The sequence below is a fragment of the Tenrec ecaudatus genome, chromosome 4 (assembly GCF_050624435.1).
Source record: "Tenrec ecaudatus isolate mTenEca1 chromosome 4, mTenEca1.hap1, whole genome shotgun sequence".
Taxonomy (NCBI): domain Eukaryota; kingdom Metazoa; phylum Chordata; class Mammalia; order Afrosoricida; family Tenrecidae; genus Tenrec; species Tenrec ecaudatus.
In genome coordinates, this window is record NC_134533.1 from 170,123,945 (window position 1) to 170,143,142 (window position 19,198).

The 19,198-nt window shown below is 43.8% G+C and overlaps 1 protein-coding gene across 2 annotated transcripts; it reads right to left on the bottom strand.

Annotated features, from left to right (window-relative positions):
* Nucleotides 1–1,659: 1,659 nt before the first annotated feature.
* EIF5A2 (eukaryotic translation initiation factor 5A2) lies at nucleotides 1,660–14,789 on the bottom strand. 2 transcript variants are annotated; one of them, XM_075547024.1, is made up of 5 exons: nucleotides 14,654–14,789; nucleotides 13,788–13,988; nucleotides 13,057–13,161; nucleotides 2,657–2,788; nucleotides 1,660–1,987 (listed from the first exon to the last, which is right to left on the bottom strand). In XM_075547024.1, exons 2-5 carry the CDS (start codon nucleotides 13,950–13,952, stop codon nucleotides 1,928–1,930), a joined length of 462 nt encoding a protein of 153 aa, XP_075403139.1. In that variant the 5' UTR covers nucleotides 13,953–13,988; nucleotides 14,654–14,789; the 3' UTR covers nucleotides 1,660–1,927. The 2 variants fall into 2 exon arrangements, with proteins under 2 accessions (XP_075403139.1, XP_075403140.1); XM_075547025.1 differs by having other exon boundaries at nucleotides 13,788–13,958; nucleotides 14,654–14,775.
* Between the last annotated feature and the right edge of the window lie 4,409 nt (nucleotides 14,790–19,198).

A 19,198-nucleotide genomic window follows, 5' to 3' on the forward strand; every position in this document is an offset into this window, starting at 1 on the left:
GGAAGAATTCAGCTGAACTCCTACTTGTGCTATAGATGGGGCAAAAGCTACACACAATGTTTCACTAAAAGCAATGAACTACCACTTCAATATTGCTTGTGCTTTACGAGTCTCTCCTCTTCATACTTCCCTTGATTGAAAGTATCTTGCAACTTCTCCAAATGGGTTTTTAAAGCATGCACAAACTACATAACCAGAACTGTGGGGTCTCCTGCTCCTATGCACGTTGTTCCAGGTGCTGATCAGATCAGGTGGGCAGCTTCCTGTCCATCTCTTCTTTTAGAAGACAGAAACTTTCAAAGGCAAGGCATGCTGGGCAAGGTCTCACAGCCAAACTGAGGAGAATCCAGACATTACCACATGGACAATGACTTCTACACTTGACTCCCATCTAATGGTTGTCATCCACTCAGAAGTCCTCATAAACACTGTAACAATGTCTAGAATTTAAAAATCAGGTTATTTCTGAGCCAAAGGCTAAACAAATGCAGTGGTATTACCTAGAACACTTTAAAAAATAATTCCATTTATAGAATTCCTTTCTAGTTATGTTTCACACCAGTTAACTGATAATCAGAAAAATATGTATATTTGTTTTAAAATAAATAATTCCAACTTAAAATAACATTTCTTCCATGATCTTTCATTTTAGAAAAAAAGTACATAAATAAATTTTCCATATAAATTTAAGCTAAAAACTTCCAGTTTTGTCTGACAAATATTTTAATGCCAAAATATCTACTTAAAAATAGCTAGAAAGCGGCAAATCTCTTAAATATCTGTAAACCATTGAATTGTATGTTACACAAATTATTTGCCAATAAAACATAAAACAAAAGAAATGGAAAAGTTAAAACCACGTTCAAAAGGCAACTTTCTATTTTCCACGCTGTTTAACAAAGGCCTCTCATGAAGAGGCACGGCTTTCACCAATGCCCTTGGCCATGTGTCTTCCTTACAGTGTACCTTGCTAACAGTCCCCAAAGTGCAGTGCCCCGCCAGTACCTGTGAACCACCAGCAGGCAGTAAAACTGCCCAACAAGACCATGACATTCATTCTGCCAGCAAGCTGACAGTCTAACAGATGGAAGCAGGTAGCTGCACCTGACCACAAAGGTCACTGACAAGTTTTAGAAAACATGATTTGTATCTCAAGAATTTGTGCTTGCCACACAGAGTGAAGATGTGATCATTTCAATTCATAAACCTAGCCTGTGAAAATGTCTCAAGTTAATCGAGAACACAATCTGTATGTATGTATGTATGTACATATGTGGTACATCAATACTACTAAGTCAGTGGTTCTCAACCTTCCTAATGCTGTGACCCTTTCATACAGTTCCTCATGTTGTGGTGACCCCCCCAACCATAAACTATTTTCATTGCTACTTCATAACTGTAATTTTGCTACTGTTATGAATCATAATGTATTTTCATTATTACAAATTGAACATAAAGCATAGTGATTAATCACAAAACAGTATGTAATTATATATCGTGAAATACTTATGTTTTCTGATGGTCTTAGGCGACCCCTGTGGAAGGGTCTTTCGACCCCCAAAAGGGTCGCGACCCCCAGATGCTACATTGTTGGATTTGAACCTCTGGTTTATTTATCATTTAACAAAACCCAGGAATGATTCACTCAGAGGAAGCACATCTGGTAAAGCGACCTTATTTTTTCTTGGACCCACACTGAAAAGCACAGGAATGCTAACGAAATTAAAATCAAAAACAAAAATATGATACATCTTGATTCTTTTGTTAAATTGCCAATTCCCTTGCAAAACTAACCCAGCACAATCTCAAAACAATGAAAAGGAAACGAGGTTGCTGATGAAGGCCGTAGCTTTGGTGACCACTCAGAACCAACTTCAGATCTGTAGTGGGTCCAGACCGAACAGTCTGCTCAGGCTGAAGACTCCACTTATTTGCCGGGCTTTATGGCTACCGCATACTCTTCACTCATGGCACACACGACAGACACCTGGAAGTTCAGGAGAGAGACGTTTAGCACATCACATGCATGTGCTTCATCATGTACTATATAATCATCATGTACAAACTGGCATTGGAAAAGGGTTCTCCAGGGCCAAATAACCTTATATTAGTTTTCTAAAGAAGAATTTTTCAGTGAGAATAAAAGCTATAGGAAGAGAATGCTTTGAAAATGATGATGGCTGCATATATGCAAATGTGCTCGACACACTGGATGAATGTGTGGATTGTGATAAGAGATGTAAAAGCCTCCAATAAAAGTATTTAATAAAGAATAAATAAAATGATTGGGGAAAAAAGGAGCACAATTTTTTTTAAAAAGCTATGTTTGGACACTGATGCGTTTTCACACTTTTGAAAGCAGCAAAGAGTGAATCTTCCTTACTCTGCAGAAGCTCCGTATCACCACTTATGTCATGCTCAACAGTAGCTGAGGGGCAGAGGTTTAAAGCACACTTGAGGCTGATGGGGCACCTCTGTTACAATAAATGAGCTTCAATACCTTTGTAGTAATGGGTCCTGGCCCAGCTCAGAAAGGTGACTTTTCAATTATTTTATCAACACCAGAACAATACATTGCCTATATAGCTTAGGCGAAGTAGTTTAAGCAAACGTTTTAATAAAAGTTTTTAAAAACAGTCTTCCCATAGGTCTTTACCTGTACATCTTCACCTGCATTGTATTTCCCTTCTATTTCTTTGCCTAGTTCACCTTCTGGCAACTTAAGATCCTCACGAACTTCACCAGTTTCTGTCAGCAGGGAAAGGTAGCCATCCTGAATGCATATCAGCTATGGGAAGAAATTAGATTTTACTTACTTCTCTGTAACACCTACACAGCTAAATTTCTCTATGTACATAGGAATAGTTCAATATATTACTGCTGTTTAAAGTTGAAAGTATAAACATGTACAGAAAGTGTTAGGCTGAAAATAACCCCCTCACCCCCTGACCCAATCTCTTCTGAGTAAGCAGATTAGGCATCTTCAGTGTATCCTGAAACATTCACACAGTACATACACAATGAAAAAAACCATCCTCATAACATCTTATCCTAATTCCCCAAACCAAACTCCCTGCCATCGAGTCCACTGGGACTCGCGGTGACCCTTCAGGCGAGGGCACAGTGCCACTGCGGGCTTCCGACACTGTAAGGCTTGAAGGGCGTAGCAAGGCCTGCTGCTCCTGCGGAGCCGCTGGTGGGTTCGCGCTGGCCTTGCGGTCCACAGTCCAGTGCATGACCACTAGGCCAGGTGTCTCTTCTGCAAGCTGCTTTACTCAGGTAACAACATGCCGTAGAAGTCTTTCCAAATCAGAAAATATGTACTGTTATTGAGTTGATTCTAACTCAAAGACCCTATTAGCCAGGGTAGAACTTCCCCTGGCGGTTCTCAAGACTAATTCTTTAGAGGAGTAGAAAGTCTTGTGTTGCACACACACACGCGCGCGCGCACAAAAACAACACCCTGGAAATGCACTGGGAAGAGAACTTTCATAATACTCAATTTTTTACACTAGCCGAGCATCGAGCAACTTGTTCTGAGTTAGTGCACTCACTGGTGTCAACTGGGAAGGTTCTCTCTGGTCACAATAATTTTTTTTCACAAAAGCGGTTTTGCTCGAACCTCGTTTTTTGTGGTGGCCGATTTAAGAGAACAGCATACAGCTGTGAAATTCTGTTTCCTGCTTGGGAAAAGTGCCGCAGAAACTGTTGTGCTGAACACAGCTTACAAGAACAGCACTATGGGAAAAACTCAAGTGTACAAGTGGTTTTCTTATTCCAAAAAAGGTGAAGTATCACCTGATGACAAACCTGGTTCTGGCCGTCCGTCAGCTTCCCAATGGGATGAAAATGTCAACTGGTAGTGCATTTGGGGTTCATTCCACCAGGTCAGACTGTTAATCAAGTTTTCTATTTGGAGGTTCTGAAAAGATTATGCTAAAAGTGTGTAACAAAAAAGGCCTGATTTGTGGCAGACGGGGGAGACGGGGGACTGGTTTTGCCATCACAAGAGTGCACCTCTCAGGCAGCCATCTCATATTGCCAGTTTTTGGCAAAAAACAAAAAAACAACCATAAAAAACCACAGCATGCCTCTTTTGCCCCACACACCTGACCTCACTGTGTGACTTCTTTTTGCTTCCGTGAACACAGAGGGACATGAAAGGACAGCAATTTGATGACATAGAATCTGCCAGCCATTCAGAGATGAGTTGAAAACTTTCCAAGAATGGAATCACAGATTTGACAGATGCACTAACTGCAATGGAGAGGACTTTGAAGGTGATAGGGTGGTTTTATAAAAAAAATTTAAATACATAGCTTTGAAAAAAATTCTGTTTTAGGGAGCGGGCGTAGCCCCTCGCACCCACGCGCACACACACAACCAGTTCATGGAAAATGGAAAAACAAAAAAAGATATCAACTGTATTTCTCAACATAAGTTCTATCAGGTTCAAGCATTTTTGTTAAATGACGATGATACAAGCCATTTAGCACATCCCTAAAGAACTGAGGGTCCTGGGTATTTAACCACCTGGTGGTCACTGCTTTGATTTTACTGTGTTTTTAGGAGTGTACTGGTAAAGCCATGTTTCATCTCCTGTTAGTTCTTCGGAGAAATGCTTTAAGATCTTGATCCAATTGCTTAAAATTTCCACAGAATGTTCTGCTCATCTGTAGCTATTTTGGCACAACAGTTTTGGTACTCAATGAGCAGAAGAGTTTGCTCAACTGTAATTTTTTCAGTCAGAACTGTACGCTGAAGCAAATGCGAAGTCGCCGGTGTGGCTATGATTATTTCTTCAATTAGGGAAGGGACAGGATTGCTTTCCTGCAAATGGATGTGGATGGTCTGCTGCTGTGGGTTTCATCTTCACATAATCTTGTCACTTCTTAAGATGAGCTATCCATTTGTAAACTGCTGTTTTTTATGGGGCATGTACCCATACACTTTTTGTAAAGTAGCAGTGAACTGGCCATTCTCCCACCAAAGCACTACCACAAATTGTTTGTTCTTGCTTCACTTTTAGCAGAATTTATGTTGTTCTGACAGGGATTCTTTTCAAACTGGTATCTTATCATTATTAATGCCTCAAACTAAATACTGTTCAGACATGTTTTAACAGTTTATTTTGGTGGAAAATACTCTTAAAATACTTTCCTATCTTACACCGTCCTCTGTCACCCTTCACACACTCATGGAAAATGGCTTTGAAAGATAATAGAATTTTTCCATGAACCTTTGAAGCTCCTTTGTGTGTATATATGTACACCCACACACAAACCAAACTCACTTCCATTGAGTTGAAACCATCTCCTAGAGACATGGTAGAACAGGTTTCTGAGACTATAACTCTTTCTGGTCCCTAAGAGCATCAGGTGGTTTCGAACCGCTGACCTTCTGGTTAGCAGCCCAATGTCTAACTAGTACACTACCAGGACTCTCTTGGATGTGCATAAAATATCTGCTGACAAAATGACACACCATCCAAGATTCACTTCAAATTAATCAAGAGGCAGAAGGGGAAAGAAAGTGGTGATTCAGATGTCCACAGACTGGGAACGGTTGACTCGAGATGAGGAGGACATGGGATTCTTTGTATGTTGAAAACTTCTACTGTAATCATAATAGAAAAATAGCAATGGTGTCTCTGAATTCCGGAAAAAGCTCTGCAGGTACCAGGAGAGGGGAGGAGGCTTGTGGCACGCCTACCAAGGAGAAAGAAGAAACTGCAAAACTAGAAAAAGAAACTGCAGAGGAACTCTCTGGCCATGTCTACATTACTGGAACGTAACAGAAGGCTGGAGAAGGCATATCACCACAGGTGCCTTATTTTATTAACCCTAATCCTTAAATTTAATTTTGTTTCTCCAATCCACTTCAAAACAATCATACTTATTTAGGTCAGGCCTAGTCCTGTTTTGTTTCCTTAAGCTTTTTATTTTAAAATCACCACGGATTCACAGTAAGGTACAAAAATAATAGGTCCAGTTTCCCTCCATGGTAACCTTTTACATAACTGTAGTGTGATATCAGACACTGGGGCGATCAGACTCACACTGATGCTGTGGGGCAGAGGGGAACACACCATAGCGTTTCTGAGGCTGTGAATCTAAAAACCTATGATTGTGAAGGCGATGAAGGTTTGCAGAGCAGATAGCTTTACATTCAACAATCCATACACATTCTGGTTCAACCTAGCCACTGCAAAATCCCCTCAGTGTATCACTGCTTATCCCACTTCCTCCCTAACAGAAAGTTTGGGCATAATACAGCCTAAGCAAAGGCCACCAGCACCAACTGGGTGTTATCTCAACAGCCAGGCAACAGAGTTGGGCAGCAGCGTGGCACTCTTCCACAGGCGAAGGAGCATGAGGTCACTTGGAGTGTTTTCCAAGCCCAGGCAGGCTGTCTGAGGAAACATGCTGACTCAGAACTACCCCCACATCCTGCCACATTGACATCATTTGCTTTTTAAGAAAAAAGAATGTTCGAATCATTTGAAACCAAGTAAAAGACATCATACTATGCACACGATTCTGCGTCTCAATTTAACATACTTCAACCATGAGAACAATTGCGAGGGTGGGGCAGGTCCTGGGAGTGTCTCGTTCTGTTGCACATAGATATGGTCGCCATGCATCAGAACTGACTCACTGGCACCTAACCACAACATATTTAAATTACTTATCAATCCATACCAAGGCCTTCACGGGGAGTTCCCTGGGTCCTGAGGAAGGATTCCAAGTGGTTTCTATATAGTTAAGCATAGCGTCTTGGCACATCTCTTAAGGGGCCTTCAAAGACAGGCAGACAGAACATCAAGCACTGGGCCGGGACGAGGACAGAGCTTTGGATTTACTATGATCATGAAGAACGGCTAAGAGTTTGGCCAGAAGATCCAGAATACTAGGACCGAAGCGAGGAGATTGTTGACAGTGGGCTTTGGGGAAGTGGACAGATTCTACAAGTCAGTTAGCACATGGCCATGTTCATCCTAATGTGCATCAAAGGGCATCTCCTTCCGAGAAGGCACGGAATCACTAGCTAGACTAGATGAACCTCCTGTCCTTTGATCCTTCTGGCAGCCTCCCCAGCCCTTGCTGAATGGGCTCATGAGCCGCGGCATCGCTGACCGCAGTAGACCAATGCAGTCCCTCAGAGGACACCAATCCCTGGAGGGCAGCACTTGGCTCCTTCCGGTACGGACAAGTCAGAATTTTGCGTTCACTCCAACACATTCTTCCTCTACACGTGGATCTGCCTTTCTTGCTCATAGTACTTCTCTGAAAAACCTCATTTTACAAATTTACAGAATGTCTCACTCCAATCATGTCTCTCACAAAGCATTTCTGACACCCCTTTCCCACCAAATAAACCCAACTTATTGTACAGGAAGAGAATGCATAGGTCTGTGCAACCCAGAACCCCAAGTAGTTTGCCTCTGCTGAATGGGCCTGTAGATTCAACTTTGTCACCTGTTAGATGCTATTCTCGGAAAATCACAGGGGCAGTTCTACCCTATCCTATAGGGTGGCTAGTAGCCGGCATTGACTCGATGGCAGAGTTTGAAGTTACTGCTATGGAAGTCACAGTATATTCCAATATATGGTGATGTGCCTCCTCTAACGTAGAACACACAGGTATGAGAACCAAGGGGAGGGGCTCTCCCCCTCACCATGACCCCCAATAATCCTGGAGCAGTTTGCTTCTTTTCTGCAAGAGGGGGTCCTGCTGGTTTAAAGGTTTTCTATTTCCAAAGACAAACTTTCTATCTGGAACATAAGGGTTCCCAGAATAGATAAAAATTACTAAAAGAGTTTAAGTTTAAGAAATCCACAGCGTTGCTAATTTTTTTCTTGGTTTATGCTAAAGTCAACACATTTTTTTCTTGGTTTATGCTAAAGTCAAACATCCAAAAGCATAGTATTTATTTGAAGCATCTACTAAGATTTAATATTCATAATTGCGACAATTCAGCCATAACTAAGATGTATGGTAAGTACCCCTGTGTACTCCACAGTAATTAAGTGTTCTGTCTAGAAAGCGGGCTTCAATTGGCAGACAACACTTGCGTGAATGTAACAAAGGCTTTTCCGTGTGGTGTGGTGCACAGGCACACAGCCTTTCCTTCTAAAGACACACGATTCAAGAGAATCCTGTAAGCCTGAACAAACGCTTCTGTCGTTAAGAATCTAGGACTCCCAAAGGGCCTGGATGAATGTCATTGCCATCCTCAGCCAAGGGCTCTCTTGCTGAGGTCACTGAGCAGGTGGGTGCCAGAGTGGCCATCTCTGACACCACGGAGCCCTGGCGTCCAGCCCTATTGTGTGGACCAGTAATGGGAACTCACCAGCCTGCCCCAAGCTTCATCTGGAAAGAGGAAAGAAATGTTTTTGCCGTGTAGAATTTAAGAATCATAAAAACTGAAACTATAAACAATGGTTTTCTTTCCCTAAAAGAGTTTGCTTTAATTATTATAATGAACAGATAAACATTTCGCTTGACGCAACTGTGAAAGTGGCACTAAGACTATGGAATTCAGCAAATACAAAAGACCCCACGAAGAAGGAAGAAAAGCAAAGACCACTATAGCTCATTAAATATAGCTGGAAAAGCTCAGAGAATTAAAAAAAACAAACCACAAGAATAGGGATGAGCACTCTAGGCTGACTTGATAGCAAGGGATGCCAAGTACTTACTCTGCATGACACTATTCTAGAAATCCAAAACCAACCCCCTGCCCCGGGTCAATCCCGATGCAGTGACGCACTCTGTAGGACAGGGTAGACCTGCTCCTGTGGGGTTCCAAAACTGTCGATTTCTCCTGCAGCAGAAAGCCTCATTTTCTCCTGTGGACTAGTCAGTGTTTCGAACTGCTGACCTTGCAGTCAGCAGCCCAACACATAACCCCTACGCCACTGGGGCTCCTCTTATGAAGTGTATTATCTTCACCACCAGTGTGAACGTAAAGAAGTGAGGCAGGAGAGAGGGTGCGACTTGCTGAGGTCACTGAGCTAGTGAGTGCCAGAGCAGCAATCTTGAGAGCTCGTCTTCCTGGCTCCTGTCCTCCCGAGCCACAGTACAGTAAGAACCACACACCACATGCCACGACTAGAGTGAGGTAGGTGGGGCTTACTGTGGGTACAAGATAACTGTGATCGAGATGAATATTTTACTGCAATACTAAATAAAAATAAACAGAAAAACTCTTTGGTGAGCAAAATTAATAAAGACAGTGATCGTGGGGGAGGGGAGACTCTGAATAGAGCAAGATATGACAAAATAACGATGTATAAATTACCAAGGGCACATGAGGGAGGGGGGAGAGGGGAGGGAGAGGAAAAAAAAAAGAGGACCTGATGCAAAGGGCTTAAGTGGAGAGCAAATGCTTGGAGAATGATTGGGGCAGGGAATGTATGGATGTGCTTTATACAATTGATGTATGTATATGTATTGATTGTGATAAGAGTTCTATGAGTCCCTAATAAAATGTAAAAAAAGAAAAGAGGAGAAAAAAATGATTAGGGAAAAGAATGTACAGATGTGCTTTGTACAACTGATGTATGTATATGTATGGACTGTGATAAGAGTTGTATGAGCCCCTAATAAATTGTTTTAAAAAAAAGACAGTGATCAGAATTATTTCCTTTTGCCTTAAGCTTCAAAATGGCTTAGTATTAAGTCATGTCTTTTTGTAAAATTTTATGCCTGAGTTTTTACCTCATCTGCCTTACCATAGCCCAAGCCCTGTTCTACTCCATTAACAAATCCCAAACCAAATTGTCCCTGTGTGTTCAATTCTGAGCTCCAACTAGTGATTAGTTATGTGAGCTACTGTTAGGCATCTTTCTGAAATACCCAGTAGGCAAAAGCATTCTAACACTGAATATTCAAAGCATGTACACTCACTCGCATTTTAGGGATGAAAATAGAGAAACTCAAATTTAGTATAAGAAAATTTTATGTTCAGCCTCAGTATGCTGCAAGATAGACACACTAGCCACAAAGAATAATGTACAAATGCTTATGAAATACCCACCGTGTTAGTACTGCTACAAGGAGCAAAATGTGAAGAAACTGTTGTTTCTAAGTGGTACCCACCGCTGAAGGCAGTGTGTACAACTCTCTCACCCTCCTCACAAGAAGCTCTGGTGGCGCTGCTGGGTGAGCATTGGGCTGCTCACAGCGGCGATTTGTTCCTAGAGGGAATGTTGAGGCTGGCTGTTCCTGTAAAGTGGTGGTTCTCGACTTCCTGATGCTGTGACCCTTTAATGCAGTCCTTCGTGTTATGGTGACCCCCCCCTTATTTTCGCTACTTCCATAACTGTAATTCTGCTGTTATGAATCCGGCAACCCATGAAAGGGTCGTTCAACTCCGAAAGGGGTCACGACCCACAGGTTGAGAACCGCTGCTGTAGACCCACATCCTTGGAAACTAGGTAGGGCAGTTACAAGACAGAATGAACCCTCTGGCAGTGCATTGTTAATGCCTCTGTCTTAATGTACACCTCACTCTAATTCTGGCATCCTCAAAGGATTCAAATTGGGTTCCTTTGAAATGTTCTTTGAGTTTGGGGAACAACAGAAAAGTCTAAAGTGGTTGTACAGTGGATAAATTTTAAAATTTCCCAGTGAAATTCTTGTAGATAGCCTTCGCAAACCTTGAAGGATGAAAAAAATAATCTTCCTTCTTTGCAAATTCCCTGGTCTTTTGCTCACCAATGCCGTTTTTAATTTAAAAAAAAACTTCCTAATAAGCCTCCTATATCCTTTGTGAAAATTCCCCAGGATTTTCCCTTTGGAATCCTAAAACATAGTCGCCGTAACCTTTTGAGTTGCTCTCTGTGCTGTTTGGCCCAGCAATCCCCTTGAAAACCATTTTCTGAATAGACCTTGCTCTCTGGATCCCATTGGCAAATCCAAGACTGGTCGGAGGTTGTGACCTGTTACATAAAGTCCCTTTCACTCGATTTCCTTTGCTTGCAAGAGCCAGAGGACCAGCTCTTGGGGCCCGTTGATCTTTCAGCATCGCTTTTGGCACCACTGAGGTCAAGTTATCCTTAAAATTGGAAATGTCAAACATGGGAGACCTTGACTTCACTAGCTGTCTGATTGATGGGAACTTTACGGTCTTGTCCATCAGTTTCTAGAATTCAACCACATTTTATTGTGATGATGATTCATCTTGCTGAGTCTCCACAGCCTGCCTTAAAACACCTTTGATCCCTCTAAACACATTGTTTTATGTGGGGCAGTATATGAATTTGCTGCAAGGCTCCAGTGATTTGGAAAGATGTCACTTGGGTTTTGATAAATGATAAAAATGATAGTGATAAAAATAGCATTAGCCCGGACCTCCAAATTGTTTATTTTCCCTGGCACACGCAAAAAAAGTATCTTTTTTTTTTAAAGGCACCGTAACGTGACTAGACAAGCACATTACTAAGAGAACTGTGTCTTGGTACATATATCTACTTAGGAAGTACTTATGTGGTACGTTTCTGTCATGTACTTCTAGCATGACTCTCCTTTTGTCGATAGGAAGACAGGCTCAGAAAGGTTGGGAAGGTCGCCCTAGGCTATCTAGTGATAGTCAGTGGCAGCATCAGATCTCCACCCAGATCTGCTTAACTGCAAAGTTCACCTGCTGCTGCTATACCAAGACAAAGACATTCGTGAGGAGAAAATACGGAACCATTAATATGATTAGAACAGTACAAAAATACACCTGCACATTGACAAAGAGTAAAGGGAAAGCAGCTGGGTGGCTGCAGTTGAGGATACAATTCTTTAAAAGTATATACAATTAAAAAAAAAAGAAGAAAGTATGCACAATATATAAGGAATAGAAAGAAAGCCATTCAAATTGAATAAAACAAATCCAACTTCACAATTTGTACTTTCATTAGGGAATAGGTACAAAATAGCATCTATATATATGGTATGTTTGCTACAGAGAAGACTTTCAAGAAAAGCATTAGCAAGATTAATTTGGCTCTTAGACAACAAAAAAAGTCAAACTCACTATCACTGAGTTGACTGCAACTCACGGTCAATCTCCATAGCAGAGAAAACCGCTCCCGTGAGTTTCTGAGACTGACAACCTTCTCAGGGGCTAAGCAGCCTCTCACTTTTCTCCCCTGCGTTCCTACTCGGAACCCACTAGGCCACCAGAGTCCTCTTACACCTCAAGAGGCCAATTAATTGGTTATTGTCAGTATCCCAAGCAACAAAGACTATGCGTAAACATGACCTATCCAAATGTACATGGAGCCTTGGTGGTGTGTGGGCTGTGAGCCCCACGGTTGGCAGTTGGAAACACACCAGCTGCTCTGCAGGACGAAGACTGAGCTTTCCACTCAGGTGCAGCCTAGGCAACCCACAGGGGGGTCGCTATGACTCAGCATCCACTAGATGGCAGTAGAGTAGAATTTTATCCAACTGAATGCCTACAACTAAAATTTGAAGTTTATACCGTTCAGTAATTAAAGGTCACAGCGTGGTCACCGAATAAATACACCAAAAAATATTTTGTATTTTTTTCACCATATAGAGTGACCACGTCCTTTACTCCTTGAATTTATGCCATTTAGCGCATTTTCTCCCTCAAGATTACCAAATTCTGACTCCTAACCTGTCATATGCACACTCTGTTGGTGGGAATATCAATTCCAATGGTTTCTTCATAGTCGTAAGTCTGAACAATGAGAACAAAACATCCAGGAGGGTCTTCTTTACATGTGAATTGTTTTGCACCAGGCGAAATAGCAGTGATTTTACTTAACACTGGATTTAGTTGGCCACAATATGCAGTCACTTGCTCTGAGGAACACCAAATGGTTCAACTTTTAAAAAAGAATTAAAAGTCCCTAAAATAGCAATAGTCTTCAAGTAGTGTGAATTATCACAACTGTCTCCGATGTCTGGAGCCTGATGACTGGTTGGAAAAGCCATAGAATGTGATGTTGGCTTGGTCAAATTATAACTGCTAGCGCAAAGCATCTGAGATCTTTCAGAAGAAACAAGCATCACGGTGAAAGAAAGAGCACTTACTTGATAATCATTTCTTTTAATATTTGGAACGTCCATGTTGTGAGTAGAAGGGCAAATATCTTCATACTTTTTGCCCGTGAAAATATCAATTCCAACAAGGTGAACCTAACAGCAAAGAAAACAGGAAACCTGTTCAGTCTGTGCCAAGCACATCCTTCAATACACACTACACAGAGCACAATACCCACGCTGATTGTGACTGATTCTCCTCCTTTCAAGGTCATCTAATTTTACTTTCCTTAAGAAAGTCCAGCCATTGAAACATAACAGTCGGTAAGAAAAAGTACCAATAGATGCCTTAGAATTATTATGAAAGGCCTTCTAATCTGTGAACAATAGCTTTTTTAAGACATTTTATTGTGTTTTCAGTCAAGAGTTACAGTTTGGCCCCTCGTTCAACAATTTCTACACTAGCTGTTCAGTAACACTGGTTAGTTCCGTTCTGCACATTGCATGAACATTCTCAGTATTTCTGGACTGCTCCTTGCCCATACCCCATAGATCTTCTATCTCACTAGAACTCAGCTCAGTTTCAGTTCCCAGTCACTAAAACATCGCTAACGGTGCAAGACGGAAATGCTACCTTGCAGAACTGATTTTCCAGTATTTCTGTGGTGAAAGAGTATGATTACTAAATCATTAGCACAGAGCACTCATCCTTTGTCATGTACTACGGATTATCAAAACCCCCAAGTGTGACGTCCAAACGCCAGACCTGGATGGGCACCTACCTTGGCATGACCATGCTTTCCAGTTTTGGAAGTTGACATCTCCACTATTTTGCACGGTCGTCCTTTGAGCACCACGAAGCCGTTTTTGCGCAGGGCGGAGCACTGCATAGGGTAAGTGCTGGACGCCCCGGCATCTCCAGTCGTGAAATCAATTTCATCCGCCATGGTGGGCTGGGGAGAGTGCCGCTTTTTCAGAGGGAGCTAGGCACAAAAGTTTGCATTTGCATTTCAACGACGGGCGGGAAACGGATCACTGGAGACCGGCTCCGTGCCAAGCATCGCAGGTCTACTAGTTGTGCACTGACAGAGCGCCCACCGAGACTACAGAGCACTTACGAACGCCAGCCTCCACAAACTTTCCCATCCATTGGTGGGGACGTGGGGGAGCAAGTCGCAGAGCAGCTCCCTGGGGGCTGGGGGGCTACCTCCCTCGGGGGTGGTGGTGCTGACCGGCGCTGGGGCGGCAGTGCCGGCACCCCGCACTCACCGCAGCAGCCGCCGGCGACCTTCCCGCGCCGCGGCCCAGCCCGGCTCCGACGCCCCGGCCGCTCTGCGGGGGCCCAGTCCAGGCCGCGCGCCCGCGAGCGGGCTGCGGGACGGAAGGACCCGGCCGGGAGCACCTGGCCCTCGGGGAGCGTGCGCGCACCCCGCCCTTCGCCCCGCCGCGTCGCCGCCCCGCGGCTCCCGTCCTCCCGGTTCCCGGGCCCCGAGGCGGCCGCGCACGGGCCTCAGCCCCGGAGCGTCCCGCGCTCGCCTCCGCTCCCCTCCATCCTTCCTGCTTGCCTCGGCCGGGGCTCGGCTCCGGCCGCCTCCCCGACCCGAGCTCGCTGCGGCCCCAGCCCGCCGGCCTCGGTCCGCGTCCTCACCTTCCAGCGGGGAGACCGCGCCTTCCGCCTGCGCACCCGCGCCGGTCCCCCACAGCTGCGGCGGCGGCGGCGGCGGCCGCGGCAATTCCGAGAGACGGGGCGGGGCCGCCACACTTTCCACACCCCGGCCTCCCCGCCCTTGCCCGCCCCCGCCTCGGCCCCACTTCCGGGATAGGCCCCAGGCGCGTCACAGGCACCGCCCTCCCGGGCTACCATTGGCTGCCTGCTTCGCGAGGCCCGCCCAGTCACGTGAAACGCGCCCTGGCAACCCCACGTGCTGCGGATTAGTACACTTCCGGCGTGCGGAGCACGTTCGGGAGTCAGGTTGCTGGGGGTCAACGCGCCCGCGAGGAAACTCGCTCGGACAGAGCCCCAGGTTCATTGTGTTCGGGTTCCAGTCGACGTTGACGGAAGCCTACTGGGTGCGAACCCCGCGCTCGGTGGCCACGGCCTTCAGGTGCGTGGCGGGTATCACGTGACCGTTGTCAGAACTCGCGAGGCGCGCGGATTCCGCGGGGGGGCGCTGCGTGGCAGAGGAGGGAATTTGAGGTTCGAACGCTAAGCCCAGATGCACAGCCCTTTGGGTTCCTCAAAGAACAGCCCTCCGGTGTTAGTATTCTCCTCTCCCCCCCCCTCCCCCCCGCACTGGTATTATTTTATTACCTGGCTCCAACTCCATAGATTCTGCCAGTCACGGTCACTGGTGGCAGGCCAGCGTCAGCCATGCTGTTCGGGGTAGCAACTCTGGAGGCAATCTTGATATAAAAGCGATCAATGACATGATCAAAGCCCCTTCTCACAAAGGGCTGTTATGGAGCGCCTTGTCCTGTTTCAAAAGTTATCCCGCCAAAAATGAGCTGATACCAAGGGCTCAAGTCGAAAGCAGATGTTTTGAGAATGGTGATGGCAACAAATGTACAAATGCGCTTGACACAATGGATGGATGTATTGATTGTGATATGAATATGAATTGTACGATCCCCCAATAAAATAAAAAGTTATTGCACCAACTCACCCCTTCCATGGCTTTTGTGTTCCTTTCATGTGGGTCTTGCTCAATGCCTGGATTGTCTAGTTTCTAGATGGTCTTCTGAATTGACCTAGAGTAGATAGAGACGCGGATAGTATTAAGGACCAGGAGGTGCACGCCCTTTTTTCTCAGTTCCATTTCATATCCCCTGTTTTCTTTGCCTAATTTGTGGTCCTTTCATTTTGTCTTATTGTCGTATGAGTAATCCCTTCTCACACAATTTTCTGTGGATCTATAGTTTATATAGACGGTTCACTTCCATTGTCTAATTTAAACACAAGTTTAACTCAAATTGAGCTCAGCTTCCAACTGATCCTTGAGAGAACCAGATTAGAACTACAGTTTGAATCCACTCTCTTTTCCCAAACATCGCACAACTTTTCTCTATTATACTTGAATGGATTGCTAATTTTTAAAGAGTAATTATTTGGGGAGGAGCTTTGTTGGTGTAGTACTTTCGAGTTGGACTGCGATCTTCATGGTTGGCAGTTCAAAATCACCAGTTGCTCCATGGGAGAAAGACTGGGCTTTGTACTCCTGTAAACAATTAGTCTCGGAAACCCCCAGCAAGTCGCTCAGAGTCAGCATTGCCTCCGTGGCGGTGACTTTGGCTTGGGGTTTAATTATTTGGGTGCGTATTGTGTTAAGTGTTTTATGTGCCTCATTCATCGGAGGTCGATGCTACTCTTCCCCTACCCCCAACCTCAGGATTTAAGACATAGTTTAAAGTAAAATTCACTGCTTTCAGTTCTATGAACTTGAGAAACATGTAGTTCTGAACTGACCACTGTGATCTATAGATTGTTTCTGTCGCTCCAAAGGTTTCCTCGTGCCTCTTTGTTTTCAGAGTACTCTCCACCCCAGCCCTTGGCAACCCTTCACAGCCACCCGTATTTCCATCTTTTGTTAAGAAAACAATCAGAGAAAAAATAAGTAACTTGTGCCCAGAATTGTACAGCCAGCAAGTTAGAGAACTAAGATTGAAATCTATGCAGTTAGACTTCTACTCTAACCACCCAAAAAATAATTCATTTGCACATGATTTAAATTTGGAGTCAAAACATAAAGCATTATTCATTCAATAAATATTTATCTGTGCACATTTGGCTCTGGAATTACCATATTTACAGGACAGTCTCTGATCTATCAGGAGCCTGTAGTCTATCACAGGAGACAAACTAGAAATTTAACAAAGCTACTATACCATTAACTACTAAAACCAACTGCCATCGAGTCAATTCCAACTCATAGGGAACTTACATAAATCTTTATCAAGGCTGACAGCCTCATTCTTCTTCAAAAGAGTATCTGCTGAGTTTGAAACACGGAACCTTGAGGTTAGCAGTCCAGTGTTTACTAGACAGTGTCACCAGAGCCCCTTTGTAGGGGACCGTCCTCCACAACTGAATGGATCCCTAGGGGGTGGTTTTGTAATTAAGGGGTAAGCTAAAAAAACAGCACACAAGGCATGCAAGGGCTCACCTCTTCCATGGAGGCCCGAAGCAGAGAGGGGGTGAATGTATTCTCTTAACAGGCTTATATAATCTCGGGCATGCAAACCATGGCATCCACATAGGTAACAGAAAGGGGACGAGCTAAGGGTATGCAGCAACAGGAAAGGGACGTGCTAAGGACATACCCGTGACAGGAAGGTACACATGTAAGAAGATGGGTGGGTTCTAGAGTTAAGAAGCTGGCCTAACCTTGGCTGCCTCTGAACCCTTCTCCAGGAGAATAATCTATGAGCTCTATCAGGCTGTACTTAGGGTGGGACAGACAATAGGGTCTGATTGTTTTTGATGGCAGACAACCTTCAGGCAGCGAGCCTTCAAGCAGTTAACCTGCAAGCTTCTAGTAGCAACCAAGGAGTTCCAAGTAGCACCTTGAAACTGGAATTATTACAAGGGGGGACATTGTGGGGAATAACTTTTACTTAGGAGAATGGGATGTGTCTTTTACTGGGATGGATCTCTAACTCAAGAGTGTGCGGGCCTCCTCCACCAGAATCTGCTGCCCAGATTCCTTAAATATGAGTGCAGGGAATTTCTCGGCATACATTTTCTGCCCAGTTCTAAGTTTCCCACACCCTTGAAGGTAGTGGTTCTCAACCTTCTTAATGCCGTGACCCTTTAATACAGTTCCTCATGTTGTGGTGACCCCCCCTAATCATAAAATTATTTTCATTGCTACTTCATAACTGTCATGTTGCTACTGTTATGAATCAGGTGACCCCTGTGAAAGGGTCGTTCGACCCCAAAGGGGTCTCGACTCACAGGTTGAGAATCTCTGCCTTAAGGAAATAACTACAACCTTGGGTGAAGGATGAAGCGTTTTTGCTTAGGGGCATTGAGTTCATTTTAATGGTGGTGGAACAATGTGGAAAGGGATAGTGATAATGGTTGGACAACAAGAAGATTTTAATCATTGGCACTGAATTAAACAGGTAGATGTTATTGAATTGGGGAGGGGATAACTACAGAGCACTGAAAGGGAGCTCCTATTTAGTCTAGGCACTCAAATCGAATATGAGCCACATGTACCATATATACACGAATAGAAGCCAACACGAGTATAAACTGAGGTACCTAATTATTACCTGGGAAACCAGAAAAACTGATTGACTTGAGTATAAGCCTAGGGTGGAAAATGCAGAAGCTCTTGGTGAGTTTCAATAATCAAAACAAATGAAAATAAAATTACTAAAAATTGAGGCATCAGTCAGATAATGTATTTAAATATTTATTTTAAATAAAAAACATAAATAAAAGGACAACAGTAAATAACATTAGTAAACCAGCACAGTAAGTGGAAAATAGGTTCAACAAAAACAATAAGGTATCAACAATGATACCTTAGGAGTACTATTCCCTGAGCTCAATCAGCAACCAAGCTAAAATGTAGAGTTAAAATCCTTCAAAACTGGATTCCTCATCATCATCTGTATTCCAATGCAGAGCTTCAGCTGGTGTGAGGTCATCATAGACACTGTCCTCGCTGAGATCTCCATCATCACCATCACTGCTGTCATTTTCATACAAAGCACAGTCTTCACTGCCATCCATAGCATTACTAATACTACATTTCTGGAAGGCACGTCGCACCATGTCTTCTGGAATGTCTTCCCATGCATCTCGAACCCACTTTGCTATTAACTCTATGTCAGGCTTCATGAGATTTCCTCCTTTTGTTAGTCGGGCTTGACCAGATGACATCCATTCATGCCACATCCTTCACACATAATCTTTAAAAGTTTTATTCAAATACACATCCAGAGGCTGCAGTACAGATGTAAACCCACATGGAATAACAGCTAAAGTAACTTTACTAGATTTGCCAATTTTTTTATGTCATCCGATAGGTGGGCTCTGAACATATCCCAAACAAGTAACAATGGCTTTTTCTTTAAGGCTGCTCCTGGTCATTGGTTCCAAATTTCTTCCAGTCATTTTTTTGTTCCATCTTCATCCATCCAGCCTTTAACATGTGCACGCACAGTAATTCTTGGTGGGAAATTG